General features: G+C 40.5%; 1 protein-coding gene across 7 annotated transcripts in view; it reads right to left on the bottom strand.

Annotated features, from left to right (window-relative positions):
- Window positions 1–22,016, bottom strand: part of Csnk1g1 (casein kinase 1 gamma 1) — a 116,301-nt gene that overhangs the window by 5,636 nt on the left and 88,649 nt on the right. For 5 of the 7 annotated variants that reach the window (XM_050151891.1, XM_050151886.1, XM_050151887.1 and 2 more), the window contains 2 exons: window positions 19,946–20,056; window positions 7,250–7,356 (listed from right to left, as the gene is read on the bottom strand). In XM_050151891.1, the coding sequence (XP_050007848.1) occupies window positions 7,250–7,356; window positions 19,946–20,056 (218 nt within the window). Of the gene's footprint in view, window positions 1–7,249; window positions 7,357–8,992; window positions 9,237–19,945; window positions 20,057–22,016 lie in introns of those variants that run through there. The other 2 variants (XM_050151888.1, XM_050151889.1) reach the window with 2 other exon arrangements.

Genomic DNA, 22,016 nt, shown 5'->3' with positions numbered 1-22,016 from the left:
CCACCCACATGGCTGCCCACCATTTAGAGCACACATACACTGGAAGTAACAGGCAGTGTCTATGAGAAAGTTAAAGGCAACAGCTGATTTGATTTGCAGCCACTCTGCCTGATTATCAAAATGCTGTCCTCTAGACATGGCTGCCACAGGCATTTCTGGAAGAAGGATGAAAAAGGCTTTGTTACTAGACTAACATCAAACCCAGCTACTCCATCTTTGTCTAGAACCAAGAAGGAGGGTGCTCAAGGTAACAGAAAAATAGCCTGCAGTGTATGCTCCCTTGATACCAGCAGCAGCTCAATGCAACTCACTGGCCAGTAAGCAAGGAGGCTAAACTGAGGCAAATAAATCTCACACAAAGTATGAAATCTAGAATCCTGGCAGTCACATGATGTCAATAAATGACTAAGATTCTTTCTACTTTGTTCTTGTCCCCAACATGATGCCTGGAGTAAGCAGAAGCTCTAAGCTCATAAAAAGGGTGAATCTTTATCTCCTAAAACCAGCACAGGTGCCAATCACCCCAAGGGGACCAATGCCCGAAACCCAGGAACTAATAATCCTTGGGAAACTCTGGTCACAGGGAATTCCCCAAGACTGCCACTGTTCCAGACAGGGTTAGCAACTGGTTTATTTAAGGTAGAGAGGTTGAGGCCCTCAAAGTGCCATCTCTTGGGGAAATAGCCTGTACAAGAGTGGCACCCTGACCCTGAAGATGCCCTCCTTAGTCCAGTTTTAGACTAGGAAGCATGGCTGTTGTGTAGGCACTGGAGAGGGCATATTGAGGGCTATGGCAAGGTTGATGCAAAAGGTATGCTCTTTCCAGAAATGAAAAATGGAAAATGAGGAGGGTGGGCAGAAGGCAGTGGATAGGTCAAAGATGCCAGATGAGGGAGGAGAATAAAGTTGTAAGTATAGCTCAGATGCTTGATCCTTAAAAGAAAACTTTTTCTGAGAAAACTATTTTAAGTCTCTTACCTAACCCTTTCAGGGTTCTTTAAAATAACCTTTATTATTGTTTCTTTCTTTTCTCTTTTGAGACAGTGATTAATTATTATGTAGCCAAGGTTGGCTTCAAATGTGCAATTCTCTGGCCTCAGTTTCCCAGAGTTCTAGAATTTGTAGGTATATACTACCATATCTAGACTGAGAAAGTTTCTTAGAATGTAGAAATAAACCTTACACAGATAATGATGTGAGCTTTCCAAGAACTCAAAGTCATGAATGAAATGTGGAATTTTGAGACAGGAGTTTCTTTCTTTTCTTTTTCGAGGTAGGGTCTCTCTGTGTAATAGTCTTGCCTGACTTGGAACTCACTTTGTAGACCAGGCTGACCTCAAACTCTGATATCTGAATGCCTTTGGGATTTCGGGCTTCTTAAGAGAGTTTTAAAATATTCTTCAAAATCTGGCCATGGTAATATATGCCTGTAATTCCAATGTTTGACGGTTGGAAGAAGGGTCAAGAGTTCAGAGTTATTCTTGGCTACATATCAAGTTTGAAGTCAACCTGGTCTACAAGAGACCTTGTTTAAACAGATACATAGATATTTGTGTGTGTGTGTCCCAATCAGCCCTGGGTGTATCAATAACATTTATAATTACTATTAATTAATAGATGTGAACCAAAGTGTTATATACATCTGGAAACTGTATAAATTATTTTAAATAAAAGTGATTGATAGCTTTAATAGTCCTTAAAGGAAACATTGGGAAAGAATTTTAAAAAATCTATACACGTGTATTAGAAATGGACATTTGTTCTTAAATTTTTTTTATTCATTTTAGGTATATGGACATTTTGTCTACATATATATCTATGTATCATGTGGGTGCCTGGTCATAATATGGCATTGGATCCTTGGGACTGGAGTTACAGATAGTGGTGCATTCCATGTGGGTGCTAGGAAATGAAACTGCTTCTCTGGAAAGGCAGCCAGTACCTTAACCACCGAGCCATCTCTCCAGCCCCTGAAACCGACATTTGCCAGGTTGAATGCCCAGAACTTAATATTTAAGTAAACAAGTCAAATCTTATGAAGAACTAGTATTTCAAAAGTCTTTTTTAAAAAAGACTTATTTATTTTATGTGAGTGCTTTATCTGCCTGTACACCTTTATTCCAGAAGAGGGCATCAGATCCCATATAGATGGTTGTGAGCCTCAATGTGGGTTTGGGAACTGAACTCAGGACCTCTGGAAGAGCAATCAGTGCCAAGCCATCTCACCAGCTCATCAGTCTTACCTATTTCCTTTCAACTATGATTTTAAGTGGTTCTACTAACTCTAAAATTAACCTCTATTCTTACTTTCTGTGTGGAGGACCCTAAGATGATGATTTTTGTTTTCAAAGAAAAGCACTCAAAAACAAAACCAAAAACCAAAACCAAACCTGAAACACTGGGCCCATTCCTGAATGCCCAGTGGATTCTCTTGGACAGTTCACAGGAACTAGCATGTGCTCCTGCTGAATCACTAGAGCACATGAGTAGCAGCTGCCATTCAGAGGAACAGAGGCCATATTTTGCATTTAGAGCCCTATATGGCTTCAGCAGGAGTAGACGCTTTTAATTCCACCAACAAAGAAGGAGGCCTTACAATCTGTTCTTAAAGGCTTTGATTTCTATGGTGACCACCAGCAAAAGGATCTGGACTTGAGGCCAAGTCCACTGACTAACTCTATACAGATGTTTCTCTCAGAACAGAGTACTCCCTTTGTGTCTTAGGTTCCCTTTCAGTTGCTCCTTTAAGTGACCAGAAATCCTTTACAAGTTAGAGCCCAAGCTGATCCAGGATTCTCCCTCCCTACCTGACCCAGACCCATCACTCCTTCCTACCATCCTGTACCATGTCATCTTGGCACTCTCCTGTTTCTCTTCTTTACCACACTCTTTTCTCCTCCTCTGCACTAAACTGGCCCAAGTCCTGCTGTGTCGAAAGGTCTTCCTTGAGAATTCAGTGATGCCTCCCCTCTCAGCCTATTGGGAATAGCGTGAGAAATCTGTAGCCGTCCTTGTTCTGTCCTTGTCCTTTCATGTGCACAGGCTTCCTACGTCTCAGGTAGGGTCTTCCCTTCACTTGCCCTGTTCCTCCTGGCCATCCCAGGTCCCTGAGTTCTATGCACAAGGTTGAGTGAGTATAGTAAGACCTAAAGTAGTTGCAATTGGGATCATGTGACTGACACCTCACAGGAAAAAAAAGAAACCATGACAACATTAGATTACACAGACACATGAATAGACCAAATGTCCTCTTTGAAACCCTATTCTATTGCCATAAAACCCACTGTTATCTTCAAAACATATCTATTCCTAGGCAAACCCCCTGGACAATTTGGCTTAGATAATCAGAAATCAAGGCCCAATCCAATTACTGAAGAGAATTTTTCAAAACGAAGTAATCAGAATCCAGCAGGCTATTATCATAGCATAGAATATAACCTAATGTGTACAGTGTGGGAGGGTTACAAACTGCCACCAACATGAATCTTTTGGGTATTTTCCTTCCGCATTCCCGTATGTCCACATCTGTATTAAAGAAGCCTTTTCTGGAAGAAAAGACAGGCTCCCATATCCCTGTCAACCAAGTCAAACCTTACTTAGCCTACTATTCTTTCATCAAAGAATAAGGGGAACAAACAAACAAACAAAAAACCCAGCAATGTCCAGTCAACACCAAAGTGTTGATCTTTCCTTCAAGGGGTTCTCCTTTTTTAGAGACTCTTGCTATAGATGAAAAACTAATGAAATCAACAAGGCACTTACGGATTTCCTCCAAACAGACTATTCCTATTACACACCAAGTTGCCAAAGGTGAGACTGATTATCTGGTGATAATACTGTTTTGTGATTACTGAAACATCTAAAACCTTATCTTTCTAATCTTGGGCCCTCTCTTTCTGATAGTTCTATTCATAACTTGGGAGAAAAAAATTAGAAGAAGTTTATTCATCTTAAAAAAAATAAGTTTGGATATTGTGAGATAATTTCTGATAGAAGGGTGCAGCGATAAATGAGGTGGGATTGAAAGAAAAGAAGGAAAAGATTGATTTGGGGGTACAGGCCTGCCCCACCCCGCCTTGTAGACCTAATTTCCCCAGTCTGGGTGGCTAAGACATAAGGAATTCATTCAGTATTTCTAATGCTTTGCCAATCCCAGAATAGTCAGGCATGTGGACTGGAGAGAGGGACTCACCACAGGTTGAGCATTTTCAGGCAGCTACAGAATATATAAAGAGAAAAACATAGAAAGGAAGAGAGAGAGAGAGAGAGAGAGAGAGAGAGAGAGAGAGAGAGAGAGAGAGAGAGAGAGAGAGAGATTAGTCCACGGATGAGATGGAAGAGACTCCCTGTGAACATGCAAACATGCAGTATGTGTCTGTGTTTAGTTTCCTCCTGCTGAGGGAGGCTGAGCAGCCCATTTGATCGATCTTCACATTTAACAGGAGGAGGAAGCCTGACAGGAGTATCAGTGTGGGAGCTGCATCTCAGAAGATGCAAAACAGAAAGAGCTGGTGGAAGCCTCAGGGTAGGCTTTCCAGGGCAACTTCCAGGAAGGCAGTAGGGGAAGGAGCAAGTGACCTGGCCCGTAAGAACTCAAGTATCAAGGCTGAACCATCATCTGGTTCCCACACAAGGTCTTGGACAATGCTTAGCTAACTTCCATATGCCAATTCAAAAAGCAGCAGCTAGCACTTGGCTCTTCTTAGAGACAGGAAAAGTTTAAGAGATACTCTATCGTATTAGAAGATGAAACAGAGGGAGTTCACTGTTTGGAAATAAACTACTATACTAAAGAAGGACCTAAATTCTGATCATACTAATTCTCAGGTGAAACTGAGTCCACAATCATCAAGATACCACCAAAGTATAGATAATAAAAATTCTTGTACTTTTACTACCACAAAATTTGACCTAAAAGCCATCTGCCCTCACCATTCTCCAACCACACTTTAACAAAAGTGTCTTGTACTTAGAAGAAAAGGGAAATCAAGTGTCCACTTTTTTTACACTGATCAAAACCGTCATCCTGTGATTTTGTTCTAATTTTTTTGTTTTAACAAGATGTGAAAGGGAACCTAAAACCAAAAGCTTGGAGGTAAAGATTTCAGACTTTCCCTGTACTTGAGGTAACTACAATATAAGCAACTGCCCTCCTCATCCCATCGACAAGCTACATGAACAATTGGCATCATAGCTGTGTGTAATGAGGGATTGTTTGGGATACCTCATCTCTCTAGCTTTGACTTTTCCATGGAAGTGATCTATTGGATATATAACTACTGTGTCCTTACATATATATATACCATATGCACAAGGCTGAGCCAATAGTTACCTAGCCAAGACAGCTCATGAAATCACTATCAGAACCAGTTTACAAAATGCTCAAGCAAGGAATTGAGTGACATTTGGTCAAGACAACTGCTCTCTTTTAGTTTGTACACTTTTCAGAAGGCCTAAACCTGGAGTTGGAGGCAAGAGGTATAATGTCCTTTCTGCTAAATGGGAAGACTTTAACCTCTCTTTATATTCTAGTATTTAGAATATGATAGACAGAACACACTGACTGAACTCTTTTTGTATGAAAGAAATCTTTTTTATCTTTCACATTGAACACAAACACCACACTCACACACAGTGTATACATTTACCAGAATGAAACGAATAGGTCCAAAATATAAATCTGTTTAGGGCCTAAGACTAAAGTTCCTACGAACATGGTGCTCAAAATACAGTATTAGATCCATATCTGAATTTCTAAAACGAATAGGTACAAATGTGAAATGGGGAATAAGCTGGGGTGGGGTGGGAAAAGGTAAAGCCCTCTTTCAAGATCAGAGCATGCAGAGTGTGGTAGTTCTCAGTTTTGGCTGCATGTTAGAATTCCCCGAACTTTTAAATATTTTTATTATCAGGCCAGATAATAAATTAACCTCAAATTTCTGGGTCCATGCAGAAGCATCTGTATTTTCTAACATATTCAAAGTGAGAGTTCAGAAAGTGGGACTATCATATAATTTATTGAGAATGAAAAAAATAAGCATATAATTAAAATCTCCCAAGCTCTTGAGGAGAAGTGTAATTCCTAAAACAGTCTCCTCCTGGCACCACCTCCCCACTGTACCCCTTGTCTATAGGTATCAACAAGATAGAGCTAAAGTCGTGCTCATTAACTTTTCTATTTGTTAAGTAGGAAAGACTTCCTAAAGGCCAAGTGAGCTTACCAAATAGATGGGCAGGAGTACAATCATGCCAAGTACATCTGGAAAAAGACTGGTTCAGCTTGGTGACCCTGACTGATGCCCATAGGTGTAATCATGTCTTGGCTTGTACTAAAAATATGTTGTTTGCCCGAGAGAACACATTAATGGGATAGTGAATGTTCTCAAAGAGCTTAAAAGAAAGGTCATCCCTGTCAGGGCTAGCTATAGTTAGTGACTCATGTTTCTCTAGCTTTCCCTACCTGATGTCTTCTTCAAGTTTAAACCTGGATCTGAGTTTGGGATAGGGGGAAAAGGAACAGAAGTGGTAGAAATGCTATTTGTACAGCAGCATCAGCATTACCTTCCAGCCCCAAAATCTCAGAGTTTAAACACAGACCATGCAGAAAGCACCAATGGGCTAGTGGGAGAGCACAGCAAGACATAAACATGCAGGAGAAGCAGAAGAGGAAGTGAGGAACTGCCTTGCTTTCTTGGGATTAGGGTCACTTTGCTATCCCAAGATTTTTATATTTACAAACACAACTGTCTTGCCTGAAAATGACTTAGTTTTTCTGAGCCCAAACTGTACAGCAAAATGTATCCCAAACCCTGTTATTCAGGACCACCCGTCTGGAGTGCTGAGGCAACAACAGAAATGTGATGCTATACTCCAGGGCTCATGGTTTAACACTCTTGGTCTGTTACCCATAGGGAGCAAGAAGCTCTAAGCCTTCAAGAAAATCATGGCTACTATCTATGGTAGCTTTCACCACATCAGGTTTTTAGTTCACGATGTCTTTTGCCCAATGCAGCCTAGAAAAATATAACTATCTGCCCAGAAATCAGTGCTAAGGGTGGCAGCAGCCTTAATGCACCATGCAAAAACAAACAAACAAAAAACAACAACAACAACAAAAACCACCTCGGGAGAAGAAAGCTGTGGATATGGACTCAAGCATGAAGAATCCAGTCTGTGATGAGCAGCACATAGGAGAGAGAATAAAGTTCCCAACCCATTATGAGACAAACCCTTTGGAAGATGAACGTACTTAGCCTCCTCCACTACCTCCACCTCGGCATGAGCTGTGATTGGTGCATTTGAGTGAGCTCCAGTGGGGTCATCAACATTCAGCTCTCCATTGGTTGAGCTAACCACCTGAAACAGAGACAGTCTGAGATAAGTACCATGGTTGTATGAAGTTCCTGCCTCCACCAGAGTAGATTAAGAGATAGTTCTCACACATAGGTATTAGCCAGGCAGAGTGAGTGAGGAATGTATGCTTACTTGGGTTAAGGGAACACTCCTGATTTAGGAAGGGTTCTTAGACCTATATCATGTCAGAACACTTAACGATATGATCATACAAAATGATAATTAGTTTCATATTGGGTGCCTTTGTGCTTAGCACTCTATTATACTGTATGTGTGTACATGAATATAATCCTTACAATTTCCTTACTTAATGTCACAAGTATTTGTGTGTATTCATGTGTGCACGTGTGTGTGAGGGTACATGTGTATACATACATACACCCATGCAGGCCAAAAGTTGAACATTGGTGTCATTCTTCGGGAATTTCCCACCTTACTTTGGGAAAGGGTCTCTCACTGAGACAAGCAGCTTGTTGATTAGGTTAGACTGGCTGGCCAGTGAAACCCAGAGATTCCCAAACCTCCACTTCTTCAGGGCTGGGATTACCAGAGACAGGCTACCACTAGCTGCCTTGAAAAATACAAAACAAAAACCAACAAACAAGCTGGGAGGTGGTGGCATACAACTTTAATCCCAGCACTAGGGAGACAGAGGCTGGTAGATCTCTAAGTTCGAGGCCAGTCTGGTCTACAGAGCAAATTCCAGGACAGCCAAGGCTACACAGGAAAACCTTGACTTGAAACAAACAAACAAAATACCCAACAAACAAACAATGAATTCTAGTGTTCCAACTCAGGTGCCCATGCTGACTTTTCCAACTGACTTATCTCCCTGGCTCAATTACTTAAAACAAAATGAAACAAATTATACTTATATGTATGTATGTGTTAAAGGGGCAGTCCCAAGTGCCACAGTGTGTATGTGGAGGCTGGAGGATAACCTTCTAGTGGCTCTCTCCTTCTATTATGTATTTACTGGCTACTGAACTTAGGTTATCAGGTTTGGTATCAAGTGCATTTACCTATTATGCCAGTTTGCTGACCCCAACCCCAATTATTCTCTTTTAATGGATGGGAACACTACAAAATGACTTAACCAAGGGTTAAGTTAGGGTCTGTGAGCTTTTATGGCTTTTACTTGTGTCTGTCCACAGATTCTTTCATTTTCCAAAAATGTATATAGTTCTGTATTGAAAAAAATAATGGAGTCAGGCAGTGGTGGCACATGCCTTTAATCTCAGCACTTGGGAGGCAGAAGGCAAATCTTTATGAGTTTGGGGCAGGCATGGTCTATCGAGTGAGTTCCAGGACAGCTAGGGCTATCTTGAAAAACAAACAAGCAAACAACAGCACCCCCCTCCCAAACCCTGTACAGTTGACTTCTAAAGGCTAACTGACTCATTTGCTCCCCTGATCATGGTGGACCACTACTCTCAGTTTATTGTACTACATAATTATGTACTTTAGGTGATGATGACTTAAAAATAAATTCTCAAAAATAAACCATAAATAATCACACTTTCCTTCAGAAATTTCTTCATGGCTTTGGTCACTGGTTTGAAGTTATTCAATCAAAAAGACTGCTACATTCCTCTCTGTTGAGAAGGAAGATGGTAAGGAAAATCTCCTTGGAAACCAGTCTTATTCCAATGGCTTTTATTTCAGGCTCACTGTCACCCCACTTCTCACTGACGGTCCCCGAACTGTAAGTGATGGCTCTCATTCCTGTCATCTGGCTCATGTGGACCCGATCAGGCTTCTCTTGCTTGTGCAGTTGCTTCTGGAACCTGGTTTCATTTTCAGCACACGATTCCTGTTTATGTGGGTGCTGGGGAGTGGGAAAAGGGACCTTGCACAAACCACTCTGCTGTTAAAGATCTTGGCTGAAACATGGGAGAGAACCACAAAATAGGATAAATGGTTCAGATAGCTTATGCTATTGGGTAATAACTTCATCTATTTGAGACTGTTCTTACAGACTGATGTGAGGATCACAACAGGAATGGATAGGAGATATCTTGTATATCTAGATATATATAGAGAAAGGAAATAGGAAATAGTAAGAACTGCATTCTAAAATTAGGCAGCAGGAACTGGACAGATGGCTCAGCAGTTAAGAGCACTGGTTGTTCTTCCAGAGGACCCAGGTTCAATTCCCAGAACCCACATGGCAGCTCACAGCTGTTGTCTGTCACTCCAGTTCCAGGGAATCTGACACACTCACATAGACATACGTACAGGCAAAGCACCAATGCACATAAAATAAACCAATAAATCTTAAATCACTCTTTCTGTACCCCAGTTTCCTACTCTGTAAAATGGGGAAACAGTGTTGTTTATCCTGATGGGGTCACCATGCAGATATGCCACAGTAAGTTGTCCAGAGCCATGAAACATAGTAATGGCTCAAAAAATATTCATCTAAGCTGGGAGTGTTGGCACATGCTTTTAATCCCAGTACCTGGGTAACAGAGGAAGGCAGATCTCTGGGAATTCGAGGTCATCCTGGTCTCCAGAATGAGTTCCAGGATGGCCATGCCTACACAGAGAAACCATGTCTCAAAAGACAAAACAAAATAAAACAAAATAAAAAATCGATTCATCTTACTGATACTCTTATTTTCCTAAACTATGGGGTACTTACTAGCAGCTAATTTGCCAAAATTTCCTAAATCATAAAATCATAAAAAGGAAAGCAGGAGGAAATGTTTACTATCTTTGGGGCAGGCAGAGTGAATGCTACCTTCTATCTACTTGTAATGTATAACCACCATTATTTCTACAAGAAAAAAAATTACTGGGCTTTTTTTCCCCTTCTTTTCTTTTTTCTTTGTATGAGGGACACAAGGTGCTATAGGCCTGCTCTGGCAGCCACTATATAGCCTATGCTATATAAACTCATGGCATTATATAAATTCACAGCACTGCTCCTGCCTCAGCCTTCACAGAGGTAGGATTATGAGAGGTATAGAATATCATGCCTGGCCTTTTTCTTGTTAATAAGGCATGAGTGAGAAAATTACAATAATGATATATGGATAAAAAGAATAAAAGAACCCTACAACATTAAATTTGGACTTACCTGAGGAAGACTCAAATTTCTGCTAGTGACCAAATTTAGTATCTGTGATTAGTGGACACATTAGTCTAACATTGTGCTATTATACAACACAGTGTTTTCACCTCTCTGCAAATAGATTTCTTCTGAATGTAATCACAATTTCAAAAATTAGACAAATCCAGGACATGAAATATTGTATAAGACAGGTGACTTGGACTCTTCAAAAAGGACCATGTTATAAAAACCCCACTGGATTAATACTGACACTGATCAAAGAGGACTAAAGTGGTAGATGACTCAACTGAAGCATCTGTTGTTGTTAACTATTAAGGACCTGGGTTTAGTTCCTATGCCTACACTGTGGCTCACAATTACCTATAACTCCAGTTTCAAGGGATCTGTTGCCCTCTTCTGACCTCACAGAGCACCAGGCACAGAGGCGCACTTATTCATGCAGGGGGAAAAAGAGGTGGGTTTAAAAGAGACTAAGGAATTAGGCATGGTGGTAAACACCTCAAATTCTATGCCACAAAGGACCACCATGAGCTGGAGGCTAGACTCAGCTATACAGTGAGGTATGGGTTAGCATAGACTACAAGGTAAGAAGGTCTTAAAACAAACCAAAATAAACAAACAAAGCAGAGAGAGATTAAAGGACTGAAAGAGACAGAAGAGGCAAAACAACCAACGGAATGCAGGAATCTTTGTTAGATTCTTTTTTTTTTTTTTTTTTCGAGACAGGGTTTTTCCGTTAGATTCTTTACACTATAAAAATTTAAGGACAACTGGAATTTGTGTTAGATATTGTTTATGAAAGTATTAATTTTCTTGGAAGAAGGCAATGGACTTACTGCTTATATGAAAGAATGTATGTGTTCTTAGGAGATGTAGGTGGAAGTATGCGGGACTAAGATGCACTGCTTTAACTTTCACAGTCTGGAAAACAAACACATACACACAGGCACATACACATGCAAGCACACAAAATTAAAGTAAATATAGCAGAATCTTAACAATTTCTTCTTAATGGAGTCTAAGGATAGTCCCAACTTTTCTGTAGATTCGAAAATTTAAAAATAGGAGATGGGGGAAGCCCAGTGTATAAAAAAAGGCTGAGAAGGTTAAGTGACTGTGAACCACAGCCTGCTTACCTCCTCAGTTCTGCTGATTCCTATGGACATATTTTCTTTTCCTTTTCCTTCTTTCTTTTTCCTCTCTCTCTCTCTCTCTCTCTCTCTCTCTCTCTCTCTCTCTCTCTCTCTCTCTCTCTCTCCCTCCCCCCTCCCTCCCTCCCTCCTTCCTTTTTTGTTTTGTTTCTTCATGATAGGACATGATGTAACAGTCCTGACCATTCTGGAACTCACTCTGTAGACCAGGCTGGCCTTGAACTCAGATTCCTCCAAGAGCTGGGATTAAAGGTGCATGCCACCACTGCCTGACATGTGGATGTATTTTCTAGCATACTTAACTGTTAATACTGGTAAGTAGCTTATTCTATGAGCACAAAGGATACACATGAAAGCAATCACCTGAAAATTTCATTCATTCATTCATTAATTTTTGCAGCACTGGGGAGTAAATCAAAGGCTGTGTGTGTTCTAGGAAAGCACCATAACTGAACCATATCCCCAGCCCTGAATCACTGATTCTTTTTTGGGGGAGAATGGGGTGTTTGCCTATGTCAGATCCCTGGAACTAGAGTTCCAGGCAGCTCTGAGCTGTTTATGTGGTGCTGAGAATTGAACTGGGGTCCTCTGGAAGAACAGTCAGTGCTCTTAACCACTGAGTCATCTCTCCAGTCTCTGAATAACTGATTCTTAATGAACAATTAAGGAACTAGACAAAGTGTCATTTAAGATGTCTTGGCTAATGTTAGCATTTAAGTGTCTCAGGCAGGATGATTAGAGGTGTGCAGCCAGCTACAGAGGGAATTCGAGGTTACCCTAGCATACTTATCTACCTATCTCTTCAATTCTACTAACACGAAAGAATTCCTAATAAGAGTCACTACGGAAAATTACCTATGACTCTAGGTCATGATAAAGTCTTATACTTGATAATTTCTCCCCCCTATGAATTGCTACTTGGCCTACAAGTAGTGACCTTAGGCAATCTAAGAAAGAGGTTATTCTCACTTTATAATCAACATTTTTAAAACAGTTTTTTTGATATTTATTTATTATGTAAACAGTGTTGTATCTGCGTGTATCCCTGCAGGCCAGAAGAGGGCACCAGATTTCATAACGGATGGTTGTGAGCCACTATGTGGTTGCTGGGAATTGAACTCAAGACCTCTGGAAGAGCAGTTAGTGCTCTTAACCACTGAGCCATCTCTCCAGCCCCTATAATCAACATTCTTACCTGTATCAAAAACCACATAATTTCAAACAAATCAGGCACAAAAGGAACATTACCCTCTCTACCCTTACACTTATCTAAAACATGTCTGAAACACATGGTAGTACTCTGTAACCCTGACACTCTAGAGAAAGAGGCTACCATGGGCTTCATAGTGAAACCCTGTTTCAGAGAAATAAAACCAAAAAATAAAATAAAACAACCTCAAAGAAAATATTAAATAACATGTATGGGCCTTTGCTCAGCTAGTAGAAGACTAGTGTAGCAGTTTCAAAGTCCTGGGTTTGACTCCAAGTACCACATACAACTAGGTATGGAGGCACATGCCTGTAATTCTGGCATTCAGGAGACAGAGGTAGAAAACTCTGAAGTTCAAGGTCATCATCAGTTACATAGCAAGTTTGAGGCCAGATTGACCCTGTCTCAAAAAATAAAAGTCTGGGGCTGGAGAGATGGCTCAGAGGTTAAGAGCACTGACTGCTCTTACAGAGGTCCTGAGTTCAATTCCCAGCAACCACATGGTTGCTCACAGCCATCTGTAATGAGATCTGGTGCCCTCTTCTAGCCAGCAAGCATACAGGCATACAGATAGGCAAAACACTGTATAATAGATAGATAGATAGATAGATAGATAGATAGATAGATAGATAGATATAGATCTTTTTTAAAAATTAAAAAAATAAAAATCTGGGGATTATCAGGTATCACATGAACCTACTTCAAGTTTGCAGGAGAGTGTATATATATATAATATATGTATATTTTTTTTATACAGACTCCTACCCAGCTGTGCAACAGAACAAGCACTATTGTGACAGGGCTGGAGTCTACCTCCACGTACCTCTACACACATTCTCTGTAAGTGTGTATAGGGCCAACAAGTTCATATTCTCTACCAAATATTATATGGCAGTTAAGTATGATGTGCACTAGAGATCTGAAGCACCATAAAAAACTGTACAGGCATGAGGAACTGCCACCTTTTTCTTTTCTGAGATGGGGTCTTGTTAGAATGTTCCAGCTGGCCTCAAATTCCTGAGCTCAACTGTTTCTCCTGCCTTCTGCCTGACTAGCTGAGACTACAGGCAGTTCTCGAACTGCTTCCTGGGGGGAAGGGAGCAGTTCAAGATAGGTTCTTACTGCACAGCTCTGGTTGTCCTGGAACTCACTATGTAGACCAGGCCGACTTCAAACTCAAAGAGATAAACCTGCCTCTGTCTCCTGAGTGCTGGGACTAAAGGTGCCACCATACCATTAGTGTTTTGTCTTCGAAAAGTATTTTGTCTTCTTGAATTTAGGTCTTTAAGGCAGAAGATCTGTAGAAATACTAAAAAATGGACACCAGGGTGCCTTGACAGTTAAATAGGCTAAAACCAAAATGTCCATACTTTATCAGAACACATGGTCTTCAGCTTGGCAATTTGCACTCTACCCAAGAGAGATGGGGCTGTAGGTTCTCCCGGTCAGGCTCAGAAGACTTCACCAAGTGCCTCTGCAAAGTGAAAGAATGCAGACACATGTCCTGACATGACAGTGCACTTCTGTAATCCCAGCTCAGGAGAGGCTGGATGACTGCAATCTGAAGCTAGTGAGGAATACACAGAGAGATCCTGCTTTGAAAACAAAGGGAAACCAAGCCAGGCCTCGTGGTGAATGTCTTTATTCCTAGCACTTGGAAGGCAGAGGTAGCGGATAGGAGAGATGGTGGAATTCTGAGTTCCAGGATAGTCTGGTCTACATAATGAGACCCAGTCTCAAAAAAAGAAAGAAAGAAAAAAAGGGGCTAGAGAGATGGCTCAGAGGTTAAGAGCACTGACTGCTATTCCAAGAGGCCCTGAGTTCAGTTCCCAGCAACCACATTGTGGTTCATAGCCATCTATATGAGATCTGGTACACTCTTCTGGCATACAGGCATACACAACAAATAAACCTTAAAAATAAATAAATGAATAAAAAACAAACAAAATTTTAAAAAGGGAAGACAGGTAATAACAACAACAAAAGTAAAACAAAACACAACAACAACAACAAAAAAACCACAGGGATATCTGTTGCTTTAGAAATAGTACTGATTTGCAAAAAGCATAGCTTTGGCCAAGTGTGGTAGTGTGTAATTGTACCATTCATGTCACAGAAGCAGGAACATTAGGAGTTCACAGTTAGTCTTGGCTGCATAATAACTTCAAGGCCAGTCAGGACTATGTGACCCTTTGTCACAAAAACCCAAAAGTTTGTCTGGAGAGATAACTCAGTGGTTAAGAGCACTTGCTGCTCCCCGTGAGGACCCAACTTCAGTTCTCAGTGCTCACCCATAAAGTAGCTTGCAACTGCATTTAACTCTAGTTCCGGGGAATCTTGTGCTCTTTTCTGTGTTCTCAAAGCACCTGAACATGTGGTACATATACATGCAAACAAACGTTTAAAAATAATTTTAAAACAGAATTATTTTATATTAATTTTCATATACTAACGGTAAAACATTAGTTCTATCCAAAGTCTTATGTATGCATATATATATATATATATTTATTATTTACTACAGTGTTAGGGAATGAACCCAATGATGTGTATATGCTAGACAAGCAGAATTTACTGAGCAATCATTTACTTAAATAGCTTATTGAGATATTAGCTGCTGAGATACCAGCCCATTGGGGAGTGGTTTCTCTCCCTTTAAAAAACCGGCTACTTCCTCCGCTCACTCTCTTCACTTCCTGCTCCTCTGACGACTAGATTCCCTTTCTGGTTGCGCAGAGGGCTGTTGTCTGGGACGATGATCTGTAAGTTTTTTCCTCTTTAAATAAATACCACTCTATTAATCATAATTCCAAACTGGTGTGGCATTGTTCGTGACTTACACCTTCATTCATCGTTTTGTTGAAATAGCTCCCCAAACTCCTGACTACCAGTTTGGTGAAAGCTGCCCTTCTGTACTAGCAGTTGGGGTCACCCAGGGAATCTCCTAACTTTTTTTTTGTTTTTTCAATGCAGGGTTTCCTCTGTAACTTTGAGGCTTGTCCTGAAATTCGCTCTGTAGAACAGGCTAGCCTCGAACTCCCAGAGATCCTCCTACTTCTGCTTCTTAAGTGCTGACATTAAAGGGTACCACCACCACCTGGCAAAGATTGCCCTTTTGAAAACACTGCTCTTAGCCAGGCAGCAGTGGTGCACACCTTTAATCCCAGTCCTCGGGAGGCAGAGGTAGGTGGATCTCTGTCAGTTTGAGGCCATCCTGGTCTACAGAGTGAGTTCCAGGACAGCCAGGGCTATTACACAGAGAAACCTTGTCTCAAAAAACAAAAAACAAAAAGAAAGAAAGAAAGAAAGAAAACAGGGCTGTTGTAGTTTGTTTGCTTTGTTTCTTTTTCTTAGTAAAGTTTCCCTCAGAAGCCTGATAACCAAGGGTTATCTGGCTATATTAGAAGTGGTGGATGCTGAAGTCTCCACCCCTCCTTGAGGTTTAGTGGGCAGCCAGTGATTACTGTGGGAAGGGACATTTCTTTCACTATTGTAGGCACCAGTATGCTCCTGTAAACAGTTGGAATTGAACTTACTGGCATGTGTTTGTACACACACACACAGCATTAGAGCAGCTGTAAAGAAGGGGTCTGCAGAGTGAGAGGGAAAAAGAGGGTAATGGGTGGTAAATACATAAAATAATGTATGATGTCATAATGAAGCCAATTCTATAAAACTTACACTAATAAAACCTTTTTTTTTTCGTTGGGATTTGAGACAGGGTTTCTCTGTAGCTTTGGAGCCTGTCCTGGAACTACCTTTTGTAGACCAGGCTGGCCTGGAACTCACAAAGATCTGCCTGTTTCTACCTCCCAAGTGCTGGGATTAAAGGCATGCGCCACCACCGCCTGGCGCTAATAAGTTTCTAAATGACGTATTTTTAATTATATTTGTGTATGTCCAGTATAGTGTGCCAATTAATTTTTTGTCAACCTGACACAATCAAGGGTCAGCTGGGAAGGGAGTTTCAATTTGATTGTTGATTGCTGTGGGAAGGCCCAGGTCACAGCATGCAGGTGGTCCTGGGCTATATAAAAAAGCAGGTTTGGAGCTAGAGAGATGGCTCAGCAGTTAAGAACACTGGATGCTCTTCCAAAGGTCCTGAGTTCAATTCCCAGCAACCACATGGTGGCTCACAACCATCTGTAATGAGAACTGGTGCCCTCTTCTGGCCTACAGGCATACACATGCAGGCAAAACACTAAATACATAAGTAAATAAAATTTTTAAAAAAGAAAAGAAAAAGTAGACTGAGCAAGCCAGTCAGTATATAATGTTTCTTAATGGTCTCAACTTCAGTTTCTGCCTTTCCTCAGTGACTTCAAACTGAAAGAAGAAATAAAGCCTTTCCTCCCCAAGTTTCAGGTCATGGTGTTTATCAAAGAAAGCAAGTTAGGACAATGGGTATGTGTATTTGAGTGCAGGTGCCCAGGGCGACCAGAAGAAGGTGTGAGATCCCCTAGTGTTGGAGTTAGCTGCCTGATGTCCTGAGAACTGAATGAACTTAGATCCTCTGCAAGAGCAGCATGTGCTTTTAACTGTGAGCCATCTCTCCAAGGCCCTAATAAAAACTGTTTAAAATAAGAGGGTGCATATCAAATGACACATGAGAATAGCTGGGTCTTGACAACTCTGGATTATACTTCAGGATGACTTGGCTATGCCATTTCATTAGGGAGAGTAATGCTATTAGTACCCTTCAATTTTCCTTCTGGCTGGTGTGTACCTCAATCCCTCAGTCTAGAGACCCACTTTAAAACAAAAACTAACAAAACCTTAGTTTCTTTGTTTTTTTTTTTTTTTTTTTTTTTACGGCAGATATGTTAGTTTCATTTTGAATATGAGATGTAAATATCCTCAACTTTCAGGAAAGAAGTTGTATAACTCCCCAAGGAATTTCTCCACACACTGACTGATACATAAACTGTTAGCACATTGTTCATTTTAATTCTAAAGAGGGAAGAACATCTACTTTTCTACAATAAGAGATCTGTGCACTTTTGGATAATTCATTTTGTGTTGTGTTGCTGTTTCACTGCTTTCTCTGTTTTGTTTGTTTTTTGAGATAGGGTTTCTCTGTGTGGTACTGGGTATCCTGGAATTCACTCTGTAAATCAGACCTCAAACTCACAGAGAAATCCACTTGCCTACACCTCAAAATTCTGGTCTCGGATTAAAGGAGTACACCACCACTGCTCAGCTTGTTGTGTATAAGTGTGTTTTCTCCTTAATTTGATGTTATTTTGTCATGTTGTTCTATCAGCAAAATTTTTCCTTTGTATTTCTTAAAATTTTTTTTATATGTATTGGCATTTTGCTTGCATGTATGTTGGTGTACACATGTAAACCTGGTACCCATGGAAGCAGAAGAGGGTGTTAGATCCTCTGAAACTGGAGTTACAGATGAGTGTGAGCTTCAATGTGGGTACTGGAAACCAAACCTGGGTCCTTTGCAAGAACAAGTGCAAGTAACTGCTGAGCCACCTCTCCAGTTTTGTCTCTGCATTTTTCATTTCAGTATTAGCTACTCAGCATTTCCAGGATGAACAAGCAATCAGCCAGCTGTATGTTACTGACTGTGTGGTCTTTACCCACAGCTGTCTAGGTCCTGAGACAAGGTGAGGCCTGTGCTGGGGGTAGGGGGTGTAGGAGGACACAGAATCAGATGGGAAGGACTGATGCCCACCTCCCCTCTCCAAATAAGGATGTGGTCTCTGGTGAAGAAAGAAGAGAACATGAAAGATCTTTGTTGTCTTAAGACTTTCAACCACTCTTCTATATGCCCTGTTAACACTCCTCAACTTAAAAGAAGGCCAAGTCTTGAGCCTTTTTGGAAATTCCAGGGTGAACAAACTAAGATCCAGTTTTCTGGGACTCTTGTTATTTAAGTTGTATTCAGCTTCCAACATTTTGTTGCACTTACTGTTTTTTCCACCTTTTATAGACCTATACCTCTAAACAATTCTTTTTATTCTTCTTTTCTTTTTTTGGAGACAAGGTCTCTCTATGTAACTTTGGCTGGCTCAATCACACTATGTAGACCAGGATGGCTTTAAACACATAGAAATCCATCCACCTCTGCCCCTTGAATGATGGAACTAAAGGCCTATACCACCATGCGAAGTTTTTTTTTTTTTTTTTTTAGTTTTTTGAGACAGGGTTTCTCTGTAGCTTTGGAGCCTGTCCTGGAACTAGCTCTTGTAGACCAGGCTAGCCTCGAACTCACAGAGATCTGCCTGCCTCTGCCTCCCGAGTGCTGGGATTAAAGGTGTGTGCCACCACCGCCAGGCCACCATGCGAAGTTTAAAAAGATTTCTTTACCACTGCTTCAGAAGATAAAAGCAAATCTGTGTATTCAACTCATCATTTTACTTCATGTTTCTATGAAGTACTTTATAGGGCTAAAGGTGTCTCAACTTCCTACAAATAAAAAGATCTTTCCAGTAAGTAATTTCTTATTAAAGCATATTCTAGAAGATCAGGCCTATTAAGATTTATTTATATGCAGGGAGTTCATTTTTATACCTCAACTAGTGAGTCATCAGTATGAGAAAAATGTTCAGTTGACTTTTCTTTAGGATTTTAAAAGTTACACACAAGAAAAGTGAGGAGATAGAAGATATCCTGGTACCAAACAGAGAAGAAAACCTTAGGCTAGCTCAAAGAAAAACAAATAATTTCAAGACCAAATTTATTCCAGAGTAAACAGAATATAGCTCCACTTCTTAGATAGCTGCTCAGGAAATTAATCAGTCAATACTCCCAGGCTATCAGGTGCTAAACCCTCTGTCATCACAGGATGAGCTACACATGCATACCTCCAGTACTGGAAGGCTCCAATTCTAAGTTACAATTCAGATACTAACGCTTTCTACCTTGATGGTATTTTGTAGATCACGAGTAGATCAAGATTATAGGTCGGATTAACTCAAAACAGAAATCACGCAGATGTTTCTAAGTCAATGATAAAAGGCAGTAATTATCTCAAAAAATTACTTTTACCAAAGTCCGTACAGAAAATCAGCACAGAGATAAACAGTTAAAAAGAAGCAACTCACCCCTGCTGTAAGTGACCATCTGAAAGGAACCCAAACTGCAAGAGCAAACCAACATTCTACTAGACAGGCTGAGAAGGCCAGGGAAGACAGTAGGTACCTGTACTGAACCCCCATGGCGGTCTGCGGCCAAGTGAGACGTCAGGTATGAGGTATTGGTCTGCCGGCTGGGCTGGATTTCCCACTCTCCTCGGCGCTCTGATGATGCAGTCTGCTTAGGCATTAGGAAGCATGACAGCAAGATATGGAAGGAGAGGTAAAGCAACAGAAAGCAACAACAAAATCCAGTACATTAGTGCTCCTGCTGCAGGGTTCTGTTTGGAGACTGACACTAACAACTGCTGCAAAGCACTGAGAAATAGTACTGTGACCGTATTTATTTTCACTAATGAACCAACACATCAATTGAAAGAAAACCTGTATTGAACAAAGGAAGGGAGGGAGCCAACCAAAAGCTGGACATCACGCTTTGACTTTCACATTCGTGTAGTTCCAGCAACTACTAAGTGGATTAAATTCAGAAAGTTAAGAGTGTTGAGCAAATAAACAGTCATAAATAACTTCATTATTATAAATTTCACACTTATAAATGATTTCACTGAGCAGATCAAAGTTTTTACATGAGGAACTGAGCCAAAGAGCCTACTACCCATTCAAGATTAATGCCCATGCCAGGCGGTGGTGGCGCACACCTTTAATCCCAGCACTCGGGAGGCAGAAGCAGGCGGATCTCTGTGAGTTCGAGGCCAGCCTGGTCTACAAGAGCTAGTTCCAGGACAGGCTCCAAAGCTACAGAGAAACCCTGTCTGGAAAAACTAAATAAACAAACAAAAAACAACAACAAAAAAAAAAACCCTTCTGTTTCTATTTTTGCTGCCATTTAGGCTGCCTTCATATCTTCTTAACCTGTCTGTTCTGTTCTTTAAGACCTCATACTCTTCTGATCTCGCTTATGTGTGTGACTTTTCGTACTGAAGAATCTGTACTAGGTGCCCCTTGCCCTGTCCAGATGGCTGAGGAGGTACTAACATCATGCTGCACAGCTCTAACAGTCCTAAGACTCTAAAAACTAAAAAATGAGAAGTGTAATGAGGAATTAGTAAATCAAATTTTAATTGCTGTTGATAATCAGCAGCAGCAGGGGATGGGGTGCAATATTGTTGCTCTATATGATCACTAGGTAAGGAACCTATAAATCTCAGAAATGCTGGTAGCTATAAATGTGTATTTTATGAAAAAAAATGGAACAGGGAAAGGAGAATTAATTAGAACAATGTATATAACACATACACACACACACACACACATATATATAAGACTTCTATGATAATGCCTATTACTTTGTATGCTAAGTTGAAAACTTAATAAGAAAATGAAGCATGAGAAGGTAATAGCTTAAAGCTCCACATTGGCTATCTCCTGCTGAGGATTTCACTGATAGGAACTGCTTAAAGCTTACTGGCAAGTCACCTAAAAGATATTTTCTATAAAGCTACAATTTACTCATCATTATTAATAGACTATGAATGAGGTCACATGGATAATAGCATTGTAGGAGATTTTGGCCATATTTACTGTTATTTCTTGTGGAGATGAGTAGGTAGCTGTATTAGCTTGTTTACTATGTAATTTCTACAAACTGGGGTAGGGTTTTTTGTGGACAACACAAGAGAGTTCAAATTATTACAAACATTCCTTCCCTCTCAGACTCATCGAATTTTGCTAAGTTGTTCAGACTAGTCTTGAACTGGCAAACCATCATCCCACTAGTAACCTGTGTAGCTCATATTAAACTACCCTGGTGCTTCCCTTCCCATAATTCCTGTTGAAGATGTTCCCAATGCTGTACAGCATAACTACACCATGTTATAAACTTAGGGACATTGTCTGAAGCCCAGAGATAATAGACTAAATCTGCTTTTCTAATGTTAGAATATACATAACCAATTTAGTAAAACTTAAGCAAAATATTTAAGGTCTAAAACTATTATGTAGTATCAGTACTATAAAGCTGTTTACTTTTTGAGACAGGATCTCATTATGCAGCCCCAGGTTGACTTCAAACACATGATCCCCTGCTTCAGGTGTGTGCCACAACAGTGCCCATGCTCCTGAGATTTAAAGAATTAAAGGGATTGGAGAGATGGCTCAGCAGATAGAAAGAACACTTG

The sequence above is a fragment of the Alexandromys fortis genome, unplaced genomic scaffold (genome assembly GCF_014885135.2).
Source record: "Alexandromys fortis isolate MF-2015 unplaced genomic scaffold, M_Fortis_MF-2015_v1.1 scaffold_70, whole genome shotgun sequence".
NCBI lineage: Eukaryota > Metazoa > Chordata > Mammalia > Rodentia > Cricetidae > Alexandromys > Alexandromys fortis.
The sequence above is the reverse complement of the archived record's forward strand: the minus strand, read 5'-3'. Positions and strand labels throughout refer to the sequence as shown.